The following is a 15,789-nucleotide window of genomic DNA, read 5'->3' as shown; positions in this document are numbered from 1 at the left end:
TGACCCGCTGAGTTACTCCAGTATTTTTGTGTCTACACAAAGTACTTGGTTGACTATGAAGGACTTTGGGAAGTTCAAAGGCTCAATGTAAATTCACGTTATTCTTGTTGGCCAACTTTTACACATAGCAGTTTCAGATTACAATGGTTTTCAAATACCTGATCTCGATAATAATTCTCCATTGATTGCAACTCTTCCTTTTGCCGTTTCTTGTGCTCTTGCCGTTTCTCTTTGGCGTAAGCCTTTAATTCACGCAATCTCTGCTTCTGAATGTCCAAACCGCCTTCAAACAAGTTTTTGAAAATCTTTAGCATTGGGTAAATAATGTACATGTTAGATTGGTCACGACAGTAAACATACTTGCAGTAAGTATATACACTAGAAATAATGATTGCCGAGGTGTTATGAAAATAGTTCTCACTGGTGTTACAACTGTACTCTTGCAGGCTAGAGCTGCATCTCAATACCATTTAAGAGATAATCATATCTAGAACTAATTAATTCACTCATTTTCCTTAAAACAATTTCTCACATCCACTATCCATAAACACTAACGGAAAATCTAGAGGCTAGTCAAACTAACATGTCTGTGGCAGGAACTGAAGTAAGCACATGCAGTAAGTCCATTCACTAAGAAACTCAGCCTAACCAGCAGACAGAGTGCTCCACCTCACAAATACCCACTGGCCCAGATGAGAAAACATTTCCTCACACAGAGTGGTGAGTCTGTGGAATTCTCTGCCACAGAAGGTAGTTGAGGCCAGTTCATTGGCTATATTTAAGAGGGAGTTAGATGTGGCCCTTTTTGCTAAAGGGATCAGGGGGTATGGAGAGAAGGCAGGTACAGGCTACTGAGCTGGATGATCAGCCATGATCATATTGAATGGCGGTGCAGGCTCGAAGGGCCGAATGGCCTACTCCTGCACCTATTTTCTATGTTTATGGAAGATTCTGCAGCTTGCATTTCAGCTTCTGTCATCTCAGAGCTTACAAAGACTAAAGTGGAAGCAAATCGACCCATATTAAATGTGCCTAAAAAATGATAGTCTTTCTTGGTACCTCAAACAGCTTCAGTTATCTTATTGAAACATAAGATTAAGGGATTGGACACGTTAGAGGCAGGAAACATGTTCCCAATGTTTGGGGGAGTCCAGAACCAGGGGCCACCGTTTAAGAATAAGGGGTAGGCCATTTAGAACGGAGATGAGGAAAAACGTTTTCACTCGGAGAATTGTAAATCTCTGGAATTCTCTGCCTCAGAGGGCAGTGGAGGCCAATTCCCTGGATGCTTTCAAGAGAGAGCTAGATGTAGCTCTTAATAATAGCGGAGTCAGGGGGTATGGAGAGAAGGCAGGAACGGCGTACTGATTGTGAATGATCAGCCATGATCACATTGAATGGCAGTGCTGGCTCGAAGGGCCAAATGGCCTACTCCTGCACCTATTGTAATAGTTTCTAACCTTTTCCTGCAGTCTACAGCTTTCACTATCACCCTCACTAATTTGTAAATTGTAATCCTGATCATGACTCCAACATTAACTCATTAGTGTACTGTCAACAACATTATCTAATAGTCCACCACCAAATATCAGCCTTCAATTCACCAAATAAATATATCTTGATTTCTGCCACTGGCCAATTTTACCATCGCGCCATGGGTCCAGATATTATCAAACATCTAGCCCATTATCAAATGTACAAGTCCCATCAATCCTGATTGTTGATTCCTCAAAATGTAAACAAGTTCCATGCTGTAGGAAAGAACTGCAGATGCTGATTTAAACCAAAGACACACACAAAGTGCTGGAGTAACTCAGCAGGACAGGCAGCATCTCTGGAGAGAAGGAACTGGTGACATTGAGTCTGAAGATGGGTCTCGACCCGAAACGTCACTCATTCCTTCGCTCCAGAGATGCTGCCTGTCCCGCTGAGTTACTCCAGCATTTTGTGCCTAGAAATCCATGCTGACCGACTTGGATTTTTACACCTTTTTTTAAAAAGTATCGGTACTGGCTATGAATGTTCCCAGCACTGATGTTGGGGAACCCAGGTGCTCAGTTTAACAATCAAAGAAAGAATTACAAGAAAGGACAGTCAGAGTGTTTGCTGCTTTTTTGCTTCTCATAAGTCTGGATTACATTTCACTTTGGCCCTGCACGATGTCATGCTGCTTGGAGTAGCCTATAGACCTCAAACCACTGTAAGAGATAGAAGATCAAATATATACAGGGAAATTTGAGATAAAAAAAAAAAAATAATGAGCAAAGTTCAGCTCTGCATGAAATGAAGTTATAGTCAGAGTGAGAAGCCATGGAAGGAGAGAAATGGAACTTTCAAAGGGTAGTTTTGCCCCATCACAATTTAAGCAACTAGTATTCATGCAGAAGAATGTCAGATAACTGGCAGGTTTAGGAGGTGGGGATGTCAGGTATCAACCATATATGGAAGGACCCACATCTTAGATGACCTCTGAAACAACACTGAGGCTTAAGAGCAGAGGGCGCAAAAGATGGTTAGAAAATTCCCCAAGTTCTGTATAGAGGGTGAGTAAATATTACAGAAAAAAGGCGTAAGAAAATTTGCACTAAGTGGATTTGTTTAAATTGTTGATGCAATGGATTGGCTGGATTAAAACACCTGCACAAACCTAGAACATAGAGATCAACTTTGTTCAAGACCATCATCGAAGTCTGCTTTCCATTGATAGAACAAAGTTACTGCAAAATAATCTGCTTCGCTCCAGTTAAGCAGTTGTTACCCAAATGAAAGGTTAATGAGTGAAAGATGCAGGTTCCCTTTGGAATGGGTACAAGTGCAGCACAAGCGCCCACATCTCACCCTTTCCTCACGAGTCCTTGCCCTCATCATCTTGGCACGGAGTTGAACATGGTAGTCATTGTAGTACTTCTTGGCACGAGCAACTTGCTGTCTTTGTTCCTTCATCTTGTTCTGGGACAACTTCTGCTGCCGGATTCGTTCCTTAAACTCTTTCTGAAAGTGAAGCAGAAAAGTAGTTGGTAAGGGACGATTATCTTGTAACGGTTATCAACAGCATATCACCAGAGCTAATGGAGGAGACATTAATGGAGAGGCTGCTGAACGCACAGAAAAATAATTGAGTAAGAACTGTATTAGCATCCGTCACATCTGCAAATGTCCCAAAGCCTTTGAGAGGTTGAGCTTCTCCATTGCCGGAAATGGGATAATCAATAGTCATGTGACAAGGTGCCACAACATGTTTGAGTGACAAATGACTGGTTTTAAGTCACGCTGTTTCAGGAAATCAATTAACATCCAGGAAAATAGCCCTGCTTCCAAATGATGCCATGGGATGTTTCAATGTCTACCTGAGAGGATAGAGGGAATCAAACACCACTGCAAAAATCAGGCCCAAGGTCTTGAATAATCACATTCAACAGACTGGAAGTCATGGGAAATTAGCTTGTGCCATGATGTTATATTAAACGATGCAACAATTCTTTAAGTATTTTTAGTTTGCAGTAACAAATATTTATAGCTATTAAAAATACCTTTATTTTTGAAAATCCTATGGGGAAAAGAATATTGAGAGTCTGAAAGTCTCCCCTCGAATCCTCTTTTACCCATTGATACAATTGTTTTTACAACCCAATGTTCTATAATGTGACGTTCCTTAGAAACACAAGTGCCTTTATGGCAGATCTACTGGTACCATATTGGTGCAGTTAATCAAAAATAACTAGATGGTACATTTCTGGTTTGTTCGAGGTGCTATTTAATTAAAATGGATCGTTGAGCCTCACCAGCCTGTGGTTGTGATCCTGTTCCTTTTTAATGATGTCCATCAGCAGGTCATGCTTCCTCTGGGCATCTTCAATCTGACAAAGTGAAAGCAGGTGTTAGAAAGGGTCACTTAGTCTGGAAACCCAAGCAGCAGAACATGACATTTGAAAGCACCACATGCGAAGACTGGTGTGTGCCACAGTCCTGTATGGACTGTATACGAGGTAGGCAATGCAACTCACAGCCGACTGCAGTTTGACTTGGTTCCGGTCTTGTTCAGAGCTGGACTTGGTCAGCTGCTCCACCTGCTTGAACTGCTGCTTCCACATTCTGTTCATTGTGTGTGGCGACACGGACAGATAGGGGAACTCTTCCAGTAGTAAAGGAAGGAGGTCGTTATCATGGATCTTCACTGCAACGGACAAAAAATTTAGATGGCCTTTTGTAAAGATCAAACTTTAAATTGCTCTAAGGAATTTCTGTTTTTAAATCAGGGATAGTTCTTGTGTATATTAGATATGGGCAGCACACCTTAAATGCAGACAGCGCTGCAGATGAACATTTGTTCATCCAAAGAAAGCCACCAGGTGTCAGCAAACAAAATGATTTATGATAGTCCACCACCAGAGGGCAGTGAGAAGCACATGATTCAAACACCACTGCAAAATCAGGCCCAAGGTCTTGAATAATCACATCCAACAGACTATGGAAGTCATGGGAAATTAGCTTACAATAATGTTACTTATCCTTCAAATGAATGCAGGAAATGGAGGTAATAACTGCTGTATATCGTGTTTTTAATCATGTGCAAACACCGTCAAATTCCTTGTATGTATACATACTTGGCCAATAAATTTATTCTGATTCTGATAAATCATGTACAAGTAGATGAGATTAGTATATAGGAAGGAACTGCAGATGCTGGTTTAAACTGAAGATAGACAAAATTCTGGAGTAACTTAGCGGGGCAGGCAGCATCTCTGGAGAGAAGGAATGGGGGATGGTTCGGGTCGAGACCCGAGAAGGGTCTCGTACTGAAACGTCATCCATTCCTTCTCTCCAGAGATGGTGCCTGTCCCGCTGAGTTACTCCAGAATTTTGTGTCTATCTTGAAATTAGTATATCGTGGCAGCATGTTCGGCACACACCAGACACTATGGGCTGAACCGCCTGTTTCTAGACAGTTCTGCTCAATTAATACACAGAAACAAAGACCTAAACACCTTCAATCTCTCACTCAGACAGTGAATGGTAAAGAGCTGGAGACCAGGGACACTCAAAAGGCAAGTCAATCATCAACATATGGTGGACCAATTACCTTTTCTAAAGGACCTGCTCTAAATCGAGCTAGCACACAGAGCTCAAGGCATGGTGTACCCTCAAGTGGGCCGTACATTCACACAGCGAGAGGCCTTTGAGTGCTGAGGAAGCGGAACAAACATGTTGTAGGTCTGATCTGCAAAAAGTGTAAAAGGATTGGAGCACTGGGTTGTCCCAAGATTCAGCCATTTAGCTGGTGGGGTTGGGATGGAGAATCATGACCTGATTGTGCACGAACCCCAGGGAGAGGCATCTGCGGACTGCCCATCAGGAGCCAGATTTCCCACTGATGGATTCCATGGGCTTGGAGGATCCCAAAGCTGGCCTCGTGCCCTGAAGGCCTGTTTCTAGAGGAGCCACCTGCACCAACTGCTTGCCAGGAGTCTCGGATGGGAGCTCGTGTTGGGTGGTACGGTTGCCAATGCTTGTGTCTGGGCACTTGTATGCATTGCAGAAGGAACAGCCCAGACTTCATGGAACATCCCTAACCTTCCTTGGTGCTTTTAAAGAGTTAGTTAGCTATGTAGCACACAAACATTGCACTGCATAATAGAGCTTTAAGCCAGTGTGATTTTACTGGATTCCCACTTCAGTATCACAAGGGAAAAAAAGGTCATCAGGGGTGCTCTGGCTGAAAAGTACAGTGGAAGCAGCCACACCAATTTTTTTTCCAATTTAGAACTATTTGGAGAATAGAAATTAGAGTGTCATGGAGAATGAAGAGACAATGATTAATTGGAATCTGGAAATGAGAGCGCAGGCTGGAACAGAACATCTGAGGAGCAGCCACTGCAAAGTTCACCCGAGCAAGGCAGCATCAACTCAACCGGCTGAATGGCCTGCTTCTCCGCTGCAAATGTGCCTTTGAGTTTCAGCTTATGCTTTGGTTTAATGTACCCAGGTTTGATTTTGAATATGCCTACAATTTGCCACATCAAGTTTCAATGACAACATTTGTGTTTCTGATGTTGGGTTGGGAGGTAGAGAGGCAAGTATTGGTTTAGGCCAAGGATTCCCAATCTGGGGGAAATTTGTTGATTTTGGATTTGTACATTTTGTTCCCAATTATATATATTTTTTTAATGTATTTAGTTTAGAGGTAGAAATGTTGTTTGATGTGTTCCCATTGACTGACTGTGTTTGGTTCTGGTATACCAGTATTTGTTCATCATTAGTTGTTCATATATAAGTGAAATAACATTGTTATGTGCTTTTATTATTGTTATTTGACCTTAAAATAATAATGTTAAAAACAGTATTTTAAAATTTCCCCATTGTCGGTTGCTTTATTATGTTAATGGTGTAAACTCAAATTACTGAACCAAACTTGGTGGGGGTAAATTTACTGTTGATAAGTTGCCAGGGGTAAACATGATGAAAAAGGTTGGGAACCCCTGGTTTTGGCAGAGAGTAGGAAAAAGAAAAAGCAAGTTTAAAGAAAGTATTGGTAGAAAGATTGGTCATTGACAGCGTAAATCCAAATAGCTTCTTATCAATTATCTTGTTAATAAATAAAAATGACCACAAAATCTGCAGGGCCGAAGAAATGTTAAGTGCTCACCGAATCAGAGAATGTGGGGATGGGAGCAAGCATTGCAAGAGATGTAGTTAACATTGAGGCTGGTGTGGAACTGACTGCTGCGCAAATTGCTTCTTTGTCAAGGAATTTTGGAAAAGTTCATTCCTTTGTTACCTGTAGACACAGGTTCAACAGCTGCGTGGTGGTGTTTATGCTTTTCCGAATGCAATTAGCCAATTTTAGCAGATGTGTGTCTTCACCAAATTTCACCTGATACTTTCACTGTAGTTTTCATGGGGTGGAGAGCAAGGTTGAATAAAAACAGTACTAAAATATTGACAATTTAGTAGCCAGCTGTAGAAATGACACGATACATAATGGTTTAAAAGACACAATTAGCCTGGGTTTTGTGAGCTGTCGTACACAGAACTGTTAGTCTTTTTATGCTGAGAAGCACCATGTAAAAGCAGGAGTCTTAAACCTTCTGGCTGTTCCATGCCCCTGGATTCCCTGTGAAGTCCAGCAGCAGTACGGGAACATACTGAGATTCCGCACAATTGACGCAGGAGACACTGTCCGTCTGTCGAGGACCAGATTTCCCTTGACAAGAGTCAAGAGTTCACACATTTGAATGGAGAGTGGGTGGCAAGGAAGAACAAGCAACATCTCACTACGTCAATATGCCCGATGGCCAACAAGCACCCTGCTGTCAGCGGCAGAACCACTAGATCGAGAGATAGATGGGGAAATGCGGCCATTTAATGAACATTCAGGCCCTTGTTCCCATTCAGTGGCCAATCCAGATCGAATAGGAAGCCAATTCTCCAATTCACCTCTCCCGTGTTCATTTCTCAGAGAAGCCCCAATGTTTGTAAATCAACCTATCTAGATCTCCTTTGTCCCGTCCCTGGTCCCACTCGCCAGTCCTCACCTTCCATCCCACAATTCTCCCTCTGATCATCAGCAGCTGTGTCTTGTGCCGTTCCTTCCAGGATTCTGTTCCAGATTCGATCTGGATTGGCCATTGAATGGGAACAAGGGCCTGATTCGGTTCCAGAATCCTTGCCACTAATGTCATCATTGTCCAAGTTCAAAATCTGGCCTCATCTTTGATCATTGCCCAAGGCACCTGCCTAGTGTCTGCTCATCCGTCCTCCCTTACTTTCACCGACAGCTGGGTAGGCTGTTTTTTGCCAAAGAAACTTGTTGATGGCTGTTCTACCCAGACCAGCTTTTCTCTGAACTCAATGAAACGGAGATTAAAACAACAGTGGCACATACCAGGGTAAAGTTCAATGGTAGGGAGAGTGGGTGGGGGAGGGCTGCTTGATCCGGTGTACTTTGGCTCTGCTGCAGAACTGTACAATTATCTTTGGTGGTTCCACAAGTTAACACGTTTCTCTCAAAAATCACAACTTTCCATTCAGCAAAACTCAAGGGATTTCTTTGAATTCTTACTCTGCGTTGCTTTCTTTGGCCTTGCCGTTCCTGTTGGCGTCCACTGGCCCTGCTTCGGCTTTCCTGGTGTGGTTTTTGCAGAATAAACTTTTGCTGGCTGCGGAGTTCTTGGAGTCTCTTTGAAGATGTTTTCTTTATACTCTTGCTCCTTCATAACAGATGTAGAACAGATGTCAAGTACCCAACAGGAATAGTCTACTTGTTTTATTTACCCATTAGAACATCACAAGACACCATGGCATGAGTTAGCATATTTTGAACAGGAATAAAAAAAAACTCTATTGCAAGTCAAAGCATGGAGTCATTCATTTCTACAAAACAAGATAATCTTCAGCTAAATGGTTATAACTTTCTGGCTTATTGCCCAAGCAGAACATGTGAATTTAGAAAACATTTATCAATTTAACTAATTCGATAACTTACTGTTTGCTTAATTTTTGTTATTTCTTTTCCAATTTTAGCTTTCTCTTTTTTCTTGTAATGTTCCAGTTCTTCTTTGTAACACTCACTCACTGCCTGAAGGGTAAAGAAAATATCTCTGAACTTATGGGGAAAGTCACGTACAGTATAAAGAACAATTCACTGCAGAGCCAAATTGCTAATCACTGTTAATATTGGCAACCTCCCCGAAGGGAAATTTATTTCTTGGTGGAATGGGAAATACACAGCTCATTAAGATGTCCTTTAACATAAACATCTTCAAATGGAATGGGAGATTTCACCACCTTTGTTCAATTACTTCATGTTCCAAAAAGCACACTGAACGAAGCAATTAATTTCATTGTAGATAAGATTGTGTTACACGTACTAGTGGACCATTGACCATAACTATAACGAGAAAGGATGCTTCAAGGCAGTGATCCAAGTGATGACTGTTGGCCCAGTAACTCAAACAATAGACAATAGGTGCAGGAGGAGGCCATTCGGCCCTTCGAGCCAGCACCGCCATTCAATGTGCTCACAGCTGATCATCCACAATCAGTACCCCGTTCCTGCCCTCTCCCCGTACCCCCCCGACTCACCTATCATTAAGAGCACTATTTAACTCGCTCTTGAAAGCATCCAGAGAATTGGCCTCCACTGCCTTCTGTGGCAGAGAATTCCACAACAAAGCTTGTATGACTTAGTCGTGGCTTCCTGACCCATTTAGATGAATATCAGGTTCTGTGCTGCAGAGATCTGCAAACTGCAGCCCAAAATCCAGGTCATTAATTGCCAAGTTACTGTCAATAGGATATCGGCTGGTTTATACTTGCATGGGTAATTTGGTCTCCAGTGGGACTCAATGACAAGTGGATTTAGAGGAAGGTCACCAAATGAGAAAGCACCATCAAGAATAAACTATCATCCAATCCATAAAATTTTTAATATATCCAGGCGTTTATCAAATCAAAACACATAGAATTAAAGACTCAAACAGCAAAAGCCTGAGGGCGCCGGACATGCCCCATGCGTGGCTCAGTGCACTGGGCTCCAAGCACTGGAAGAGTGTGTCCTTCCAGGACAGTGTATGATCATTGCTCCAAGCACTGGAAGAGTGTGTCCTACCAGGACAGTGTATGATCATTGCTCCAAGCAAACATTCCCCTGGGTTACACAGAAGAGTGCTGACAACAGGCCTTCCTCTGCTGGCACGGTTAATCTGGCCCCTCCGCATCCCTGACTTTCTCTGCTTTGAAACACTGATGGCATCGTGTCACAGCTGGTAGAGCCAGAGACCCGGGTGCTGTCTGCGTGGAGTTTGCACATTCTCCCCATGACCGCATGTGTTTCATCCGGGGTGGTCCAGTTTCCTCCCCCATGCCAATGGTGTGCAGGGTTGTATGTTAATTGACTGCTGTAAAATTGCTCCCAGTGTGTAGGGAGTGGTTTAGAAAGTGGAATAACATGGAACTAATGTGAACGGGTGATCGATGGTCAGTGTGGGCTCAGCATGTTTCCGTGCTGCATCTCAATACTAAATTTAAAAGTGAACGGTGCAGGGAATAGAGACTGACAAGGTTGGATTTATTAAGCAATATTTGATGTTCCAAACTGCTTCATTCTATTTCAATTATTAAAAAGCACTCTTTGCACCAACATCCACAACACGTTAGGCATCAGCCCTATTCAAAACCCTTGCAAAGTTTCTAAATCTCAAATGTCAATTTTCCCTTAACATTGTAAGTTTTGTGATCGGTCCTCGATACAACATGCTATCTGACATGGTTCTATCAGCCCACCTAATCAAGGTTATGCTGGCTGAAGGCACAACAGAAGATAACATTTCAAGGAGGAAGCAGTGGTCAGATTCACTGTTTCCATGGCAACATACTCTTGTTTTCACTGTCAGACACCGATGTCCCAAACAAGCTTTGACATTGAATATTCTTCAGCTGCCCGTTGTGAATTACCCAAACATACAGTATTTACAGTCCAATGGACTCGACTGTAATCTGTATCCTGCTCTCAGTTTTTAATACATTATTCATTTCACCCAGAAGACCTCAGAACAGAAAGAAAACCCCAAACTAGAATTTAAACTTGCTGTTGAGTTCTAACTTTTACGGCTTCAAGAAAACCCCCAAAAGTGGTATAATAAATGGTATAAAGCAGGAAACAAATGTCAAGAGAAAACTTCCACAGAACCCCGATTAAAAAGATAAATTCTAACACTGGAGTTTCTAACACAGAGGAGTTTTGCATCTTAGTATTTAAAGACCTGGAGTAAGGCAATACACTGTGGAGCGGGATGATGTGTTCAACCAATGACATGTACATTTAGAGTATTAACAATAATCCCAAATCCATGTTGGTTTGGCAGCTGGGCTTCAGGTTCCTTTCTGGCTCGCCAGGGTTCCAGTTCCCACGCTGCCTTCCAATCAGCCGGATCCCCGATTCCCACACTCCCTTTAAATTCACTGGGTAATTAGAGTACCACTTAATTTTTTTTAAACACAAATTTAAAATACTGGTATATTAATAAAACTATAACAACTAACAGTTTGGAAAATGGACTCAAAAAGTGCTGGAGTAACTCTGGTCAGGCAGCATCTCTGAAGAAGATAGATCACAAGATCATGTGATAGGAGTAGGATTAGGTCATTTGGCCCATCAAGACTCCTCCATTCAATCATGGCTGATCTATCTCTCCCTCCTAACCCCAATCCCCTGCCTTCTCCCCATAACCCCTGACACCTGTACTAATCAAGAATCTATATCTCTGCCTTAAATCTATCTTAGCCAAAGAATTCCACAGATTCACCACCCACTGACTAAAGAAATTCCCCCTCATCTCCTTCCTAAAATAACATCCTTTAATTCTGAGGCTGTGACCTCTAGTCCTAGACTCCCACTAGTGGAAACATCCTCTCCACATCCACTCTATCCAAGCCTTTCACTATTCTATACATTTCAATGAGGTTTCCCCCTCATTCTTCCAAACTCCAGTGAGTACAGGCCCAGTGCCCTCAAACACTCATCATATGTTAATCTACTCATTCCTGGAATCATTCTTGTAAATGATAGGTAACATTTCAGGCTGGGAAGAGTCCTGACCCAAATGTCACCCATCCATGTTCTCCTGAGATGCTGCCTCACCCATTGAGTTAGTCCAGCACCTTGCATTTATTTGTAAACCAGCACCTGCAGTTTCTTCTGTCTCCAGTATGGAAAATTTGCCAGTCCAGCACCAAAGTGCTTAGCATGCCGGATTATTGCAGTTTTACTGTGGTCAAAGGTAAAGAAACAATGCAAATATAAATTGTTCAAATTCTATTGCATGCATATAAATTACAATTTACAACTGGACTAACTCTGCAGCATTTGTGTAATACAACTCAATATTTTTCAAAGCCATGTCTCATGAAAGTAACACGTTGTGGAATGTGTTTTTTTTTTTTAAATGTAGGAAAAAAACCTGCAGATGCTGGTTTAAATCGAAGGTAGGCACTTAATGCTGGAGTAACTCAGCAGGTCAGGTAGCATCTCAGGAGAGAAGGAATGGGTGACGTTTCGGGCCGAGACCCTTCTTCAGACTGATGTCAGGGGAGGGGGTGGGACACCCGCCCCTGACATCAGTCTGAAGAAGTGTCTCGACCCGAAACGTCACCCATTCCTTCTCTCCAGAGATGCTGACTGACCCGCTGAGTTACTCCAGCATTGTGTGTCTACCTGTGGGTTTTTTTGGGGTGTGCTTGGGTGAAGTATTTGCCAGATTCTGGGGCTATCTGAAACTTGCCTTGGCCTTCACCCTTTGTAGGTCCATTTCCTGCTGTAGATCTCTGCGGATTTTCCTCATTTCTCCCTTTGAATCCTTGTTGAGAGCATCTTCAAATTCAGCTCGCAGCGTTTGTCGAGGTGGAGACGGAGAAAGAGAACGAGCTCTGGCACGGCCCGTCTTCCTGAGCAGCAGCGTTGCTTTATATTTGGGAAAACACAAAAATAAATAAAATTAATTACATCAATTTAATATTTTCAGACACGAGTAGTGTCTAGAGGGATAGAAGGGGCTATAATGTCCAGAGGGATAGACACCACAGCTCTTGAGTTCCAGAGGTGAAGGGGTTGATTGCTGTTGACAGCAAGGTACAACTTGTACAAGTGAAGCATCGAGGAGCTCTGGAGGGAGCCTGGTCCTGACAAAACGTAGAAACAATGAACTGCAGATGCTGGTTTATACCAAAGATAGACACAAAGTGCTGGAGTAACTTAGCAGGCGAGACAGCATCTCTGGAGAACATGGATAAGTGACGTTTTGGGTTGGGACCAGGTCTCGATCGGAGACGTCACCCATCCTTTTTCTCCAGAGATATTGCCTAACCCACTGAGTTACTCCAGCATTTGTGTCTATCTTTGGCCCTGACAAAACCCAACTTGATATCAGTGCAGGAAAGAACTGCAGATGCTGGTTTAAATCAAAGGTAGACACAAACTGCTGGTGTAACTCAGCGGGACAGGCAGCATCTCTGGAGAGAAGGAATGGGTGACGTTTCGGGTCGAGACCCTTCTTCAGACTGATATCAGTGAGCAGGTTACTGTTGTGCCACTTGATAGCTCCTTCCCTTGTGCTGCCAATAGAGGGGAATGACTGGGCGATAATCAGCTGGAATTGATTTGGAGTCATGCAGCACAGAAACAGCACCTCTGTACCAACTTAAATGCTTCATCTAAACTAGCCCAATTTGCCCATGCTCAATCCAAACCCTCCCTATCTCATCTGCAAACTTATTAATCATGCCTTATTCTCATCCGAATTATTGCAAAGAGATGACAAACAGCAATATGCCCAGCACTGATCCCAGTGGCACAGTACGAGCCTCAGTAGCTACATTTCATTCCATTTGCCTATAATGGACCCTTATTTCATTTTTTTTCCCGACCAGAGCTTCGATTTTTTCTGTCATCCAGAGTTCTCCCATCTGCCTTACTCTTCACTCACTTGTCATTTCTTGTGAACAGAACACCTGATGCTGTCAGGTAAGTGAGAGTGCTGTAATGTACTGAGTGAGTTTGGTAGGTGTACACCTAGCTCTCGAGTGCAAGTCTTCAGTTGGGGTGCTCACTGGAATCATCTCAGCACATCATAGAGTTGCTCAGCCCAACCATCTTCTGCTGTTTTCTCAATTATTTTCTTTCCGTCATTAAAGGGCAGGAGATGGGGCTGTTTGTTGATAATGTGCAGGTATGGGCTGACAAGTGACAGTATCTCTTCAGTTTCTTGTTCAGCTTCTATGGGTGCCAGGCTAGGTCTACCCACATCAAGAGAGTCGAACCACCATTTTTATAACATGCAATGGGATTCCCAATGCAGAGTCTTTCATCCACACTTTTAGAATCACCACAGACTAGAATCTTAACAGCCTCACAAACACTGGAGCTGCAAAAAATAGATCAGAGGCTGTTTTTGCAGTAGCTCTCAAATCCCCAGTGGCCTTCCATCATCTACACTGTAAAGTGAGGAATGATGAATGCAGCTCAAAGTGCCCAGCTTTTCCAGGAGACAGCCTGATTGATAGCACCATATCAACGACCTTAACAACCTCGAAGGGCCGAATGGCCTCCTCCCGCACCTATTGTCTATTGTCTAACCACGATATTTGGAGTATTGCGAGCAATTCTGGTCATCCCACTACACGATGGATGTGGGGACGAGAGATTGCAGAGGTTTACTACAATGAAGCCTGGATTAGGGGGCATAAACTAGAGAGAGGTTAGACAAAGCTTTGCTTTTTTTCTGGAATACCAGAGGTCGAGGGGAGACCTGATAGAAATATATAAAATTATGAGAGGCATTGATAAGGTGAATAGTTGTTTTTTTTCCCTGCAGGATGGAAATATCGAATACTAGAGGCCATAGCTTGAAGTGAAAGTTTAAACACAGAGGGTGGTGGGTGCCTGGAATGCTCTGCCAGGTGTGGTGACGGCAGCAGATATTAGAGCAGCATTTAAGAGACTTTTAGACAGGCACATGGATAGGCAGGGAATGCAGATAGTGCATGCAGATAAGAGTTGGTCTTGTCATCATGTTCAGCATGTGAGGTTATCCACTTTGGCGGCAAGAACAGGAAAGCAGAGTATTACTTGAATGGTGACTGATTGGGAGAAGGGGAGATGCAACGTGACCTGGGTGTCATTGAAAGCAAGCATGCAGGTGCAGCAGGCAGTGAAGAAAGCGAATGGTATGTTGGCATTCATAGCAAGAGGATTTGAGTTTAGGAGCAGGGAGGTTCTGCTGCAGTTGTGCAGGGCCTTGGTGAGATCGCACCTGGAGTACTGTGTGCAGTTTTGGTCTCCCAACCTGAGGAAAGACGTTCTTGCCTTAGAGGGAGTACAGAGAAGGTTCACCAGATTGATCCCTGGGATGGCGGGACTTACATATGAGGAAAGACTAGATAGACTTGGCTTGTACTCGCTGGAATTTAGAAGACTGAGGGGGGATCTTATAGAAACATATAAAATTCTTAAGGGGTTGGAGAGGCTAGGATTGTTCCCGATGTTGGGGGAGTCCAGAACCAGGGGTCACAGCTTAAGGATAAGGGGGAAGTCTTTTAGGACCGAGATGAGAAAACATTTCTTCACACAGAGAGTGGTGAGTCTGTGGAATTCTCTGCCACAGAAGGTAGTTGAGGCCAGTTCATTGGCTATATTTAAGAGGGAGTTAGATGTGGCCCTTTTTGCTAAAGGGATCAGGGGGTATGGAGAGAAGGCAGGTACAGGCTACTGAGCTGAATGATCAGCCATGATCATATTGAATGGCGGTGCAGGCTCGAAGGGCCGAATGGCCTACTCCTACTCCTGCACCTATTTTCTATGTTTCTATGTTTCTAGCACAGACATTGTAGACCAAAGGGCCTGTTCCTATACTGTATTGTTCTATGTTTTCCCTACACCATTGTACACTAGGCTACAGTGCAGACTGTGTACATGTGCTGCAGCAGTTTGTTAGGACCGTGGAGCCCCATCCACCACAAAGTCTGCTCCAATTCACACTCCAATCCAGCAGAAATCTTCCTTAATCATTTATAACATATCCCAGGACGCCATCCTCAAGAGACCTTTAGCACAAGGAACTAACAGTTCAGAGATTAGCTCACCACTACCTTCTCCAGGGCTGCAGGTACTGGCTCGAGTCCACAACTACAAGTAATCAATGGTTCGTATGGTGGCAACAAATGGCATCTACAAATGGACAGCAGCAGTTCATCAAGGCTGTTCCATCAGCAGCCTCCAAATCTATGATCTCCATTACC

The 15,789-nt window shown here is 43.2% G+C and overlaps 1 protein-coding gene across 1 annotated transcript in view; it reads right to left on the bottom strand.

Moving 5' to 3' along the window:
* LOC144594961 (centrosomal protein of 95 kDa-like) overlaps window positions 1-15,789 on the bottom strand; it is a 47,929-nt gene that overhangs the window by 2,292 nt on the left and 29,848 nt on the right. Inside the window, exons 14-20 of the mRNA XM_078401906.1 lie at window positions 12,275-12,457; window positions 8,483-8,571; window positions 8,060-8,207; window positions 4,005-4,174; window positions 3,783-3,857; window positions 2,839-2,991; window positions 159-305 (exon numbers count right to left, since the gene is read on the bottom strand). Of these exons, the coding sequence (XP_078258032.1) occupies window positions 159-305; window positions 2,839-2,991; window positions 3,783-3,857; window positions 4,005-4,174; window positions 8,060-8,207; window positions 8,483-8,571; window positions 12,275-12,457 (965 nt within the window). The remainder of the gene's footprint in view (window positions 1-158; window positions 306-2,838; window positions 2,992-3,782; window positions 3,858-4,004; window positions 4,175-8,059; window positions 8,208-8,482; window positions 8,572-12,274; window positions 12,458-15,789) is intronic.

Source organism: Rhinoraja longicauda, chromosome 6 (assembly GCF_053455715.1).
Source record: "Rhinoraja longicauda isolate Sanriku21f chromosome 6, sRhiLon1.1, whole genome shotgun sequence".
Taxonomy (NCBI): domain Eukaryota; kingdom Metazoa; phylum Chordata; class Chondrichthyes; order Rajiformes; family Arhynchobatidae; genus Rhinoraja; species Rhinoraja longicauda.
This window is presented reverse-complemented; position numbering and strand designations above follow the sequence as displayed.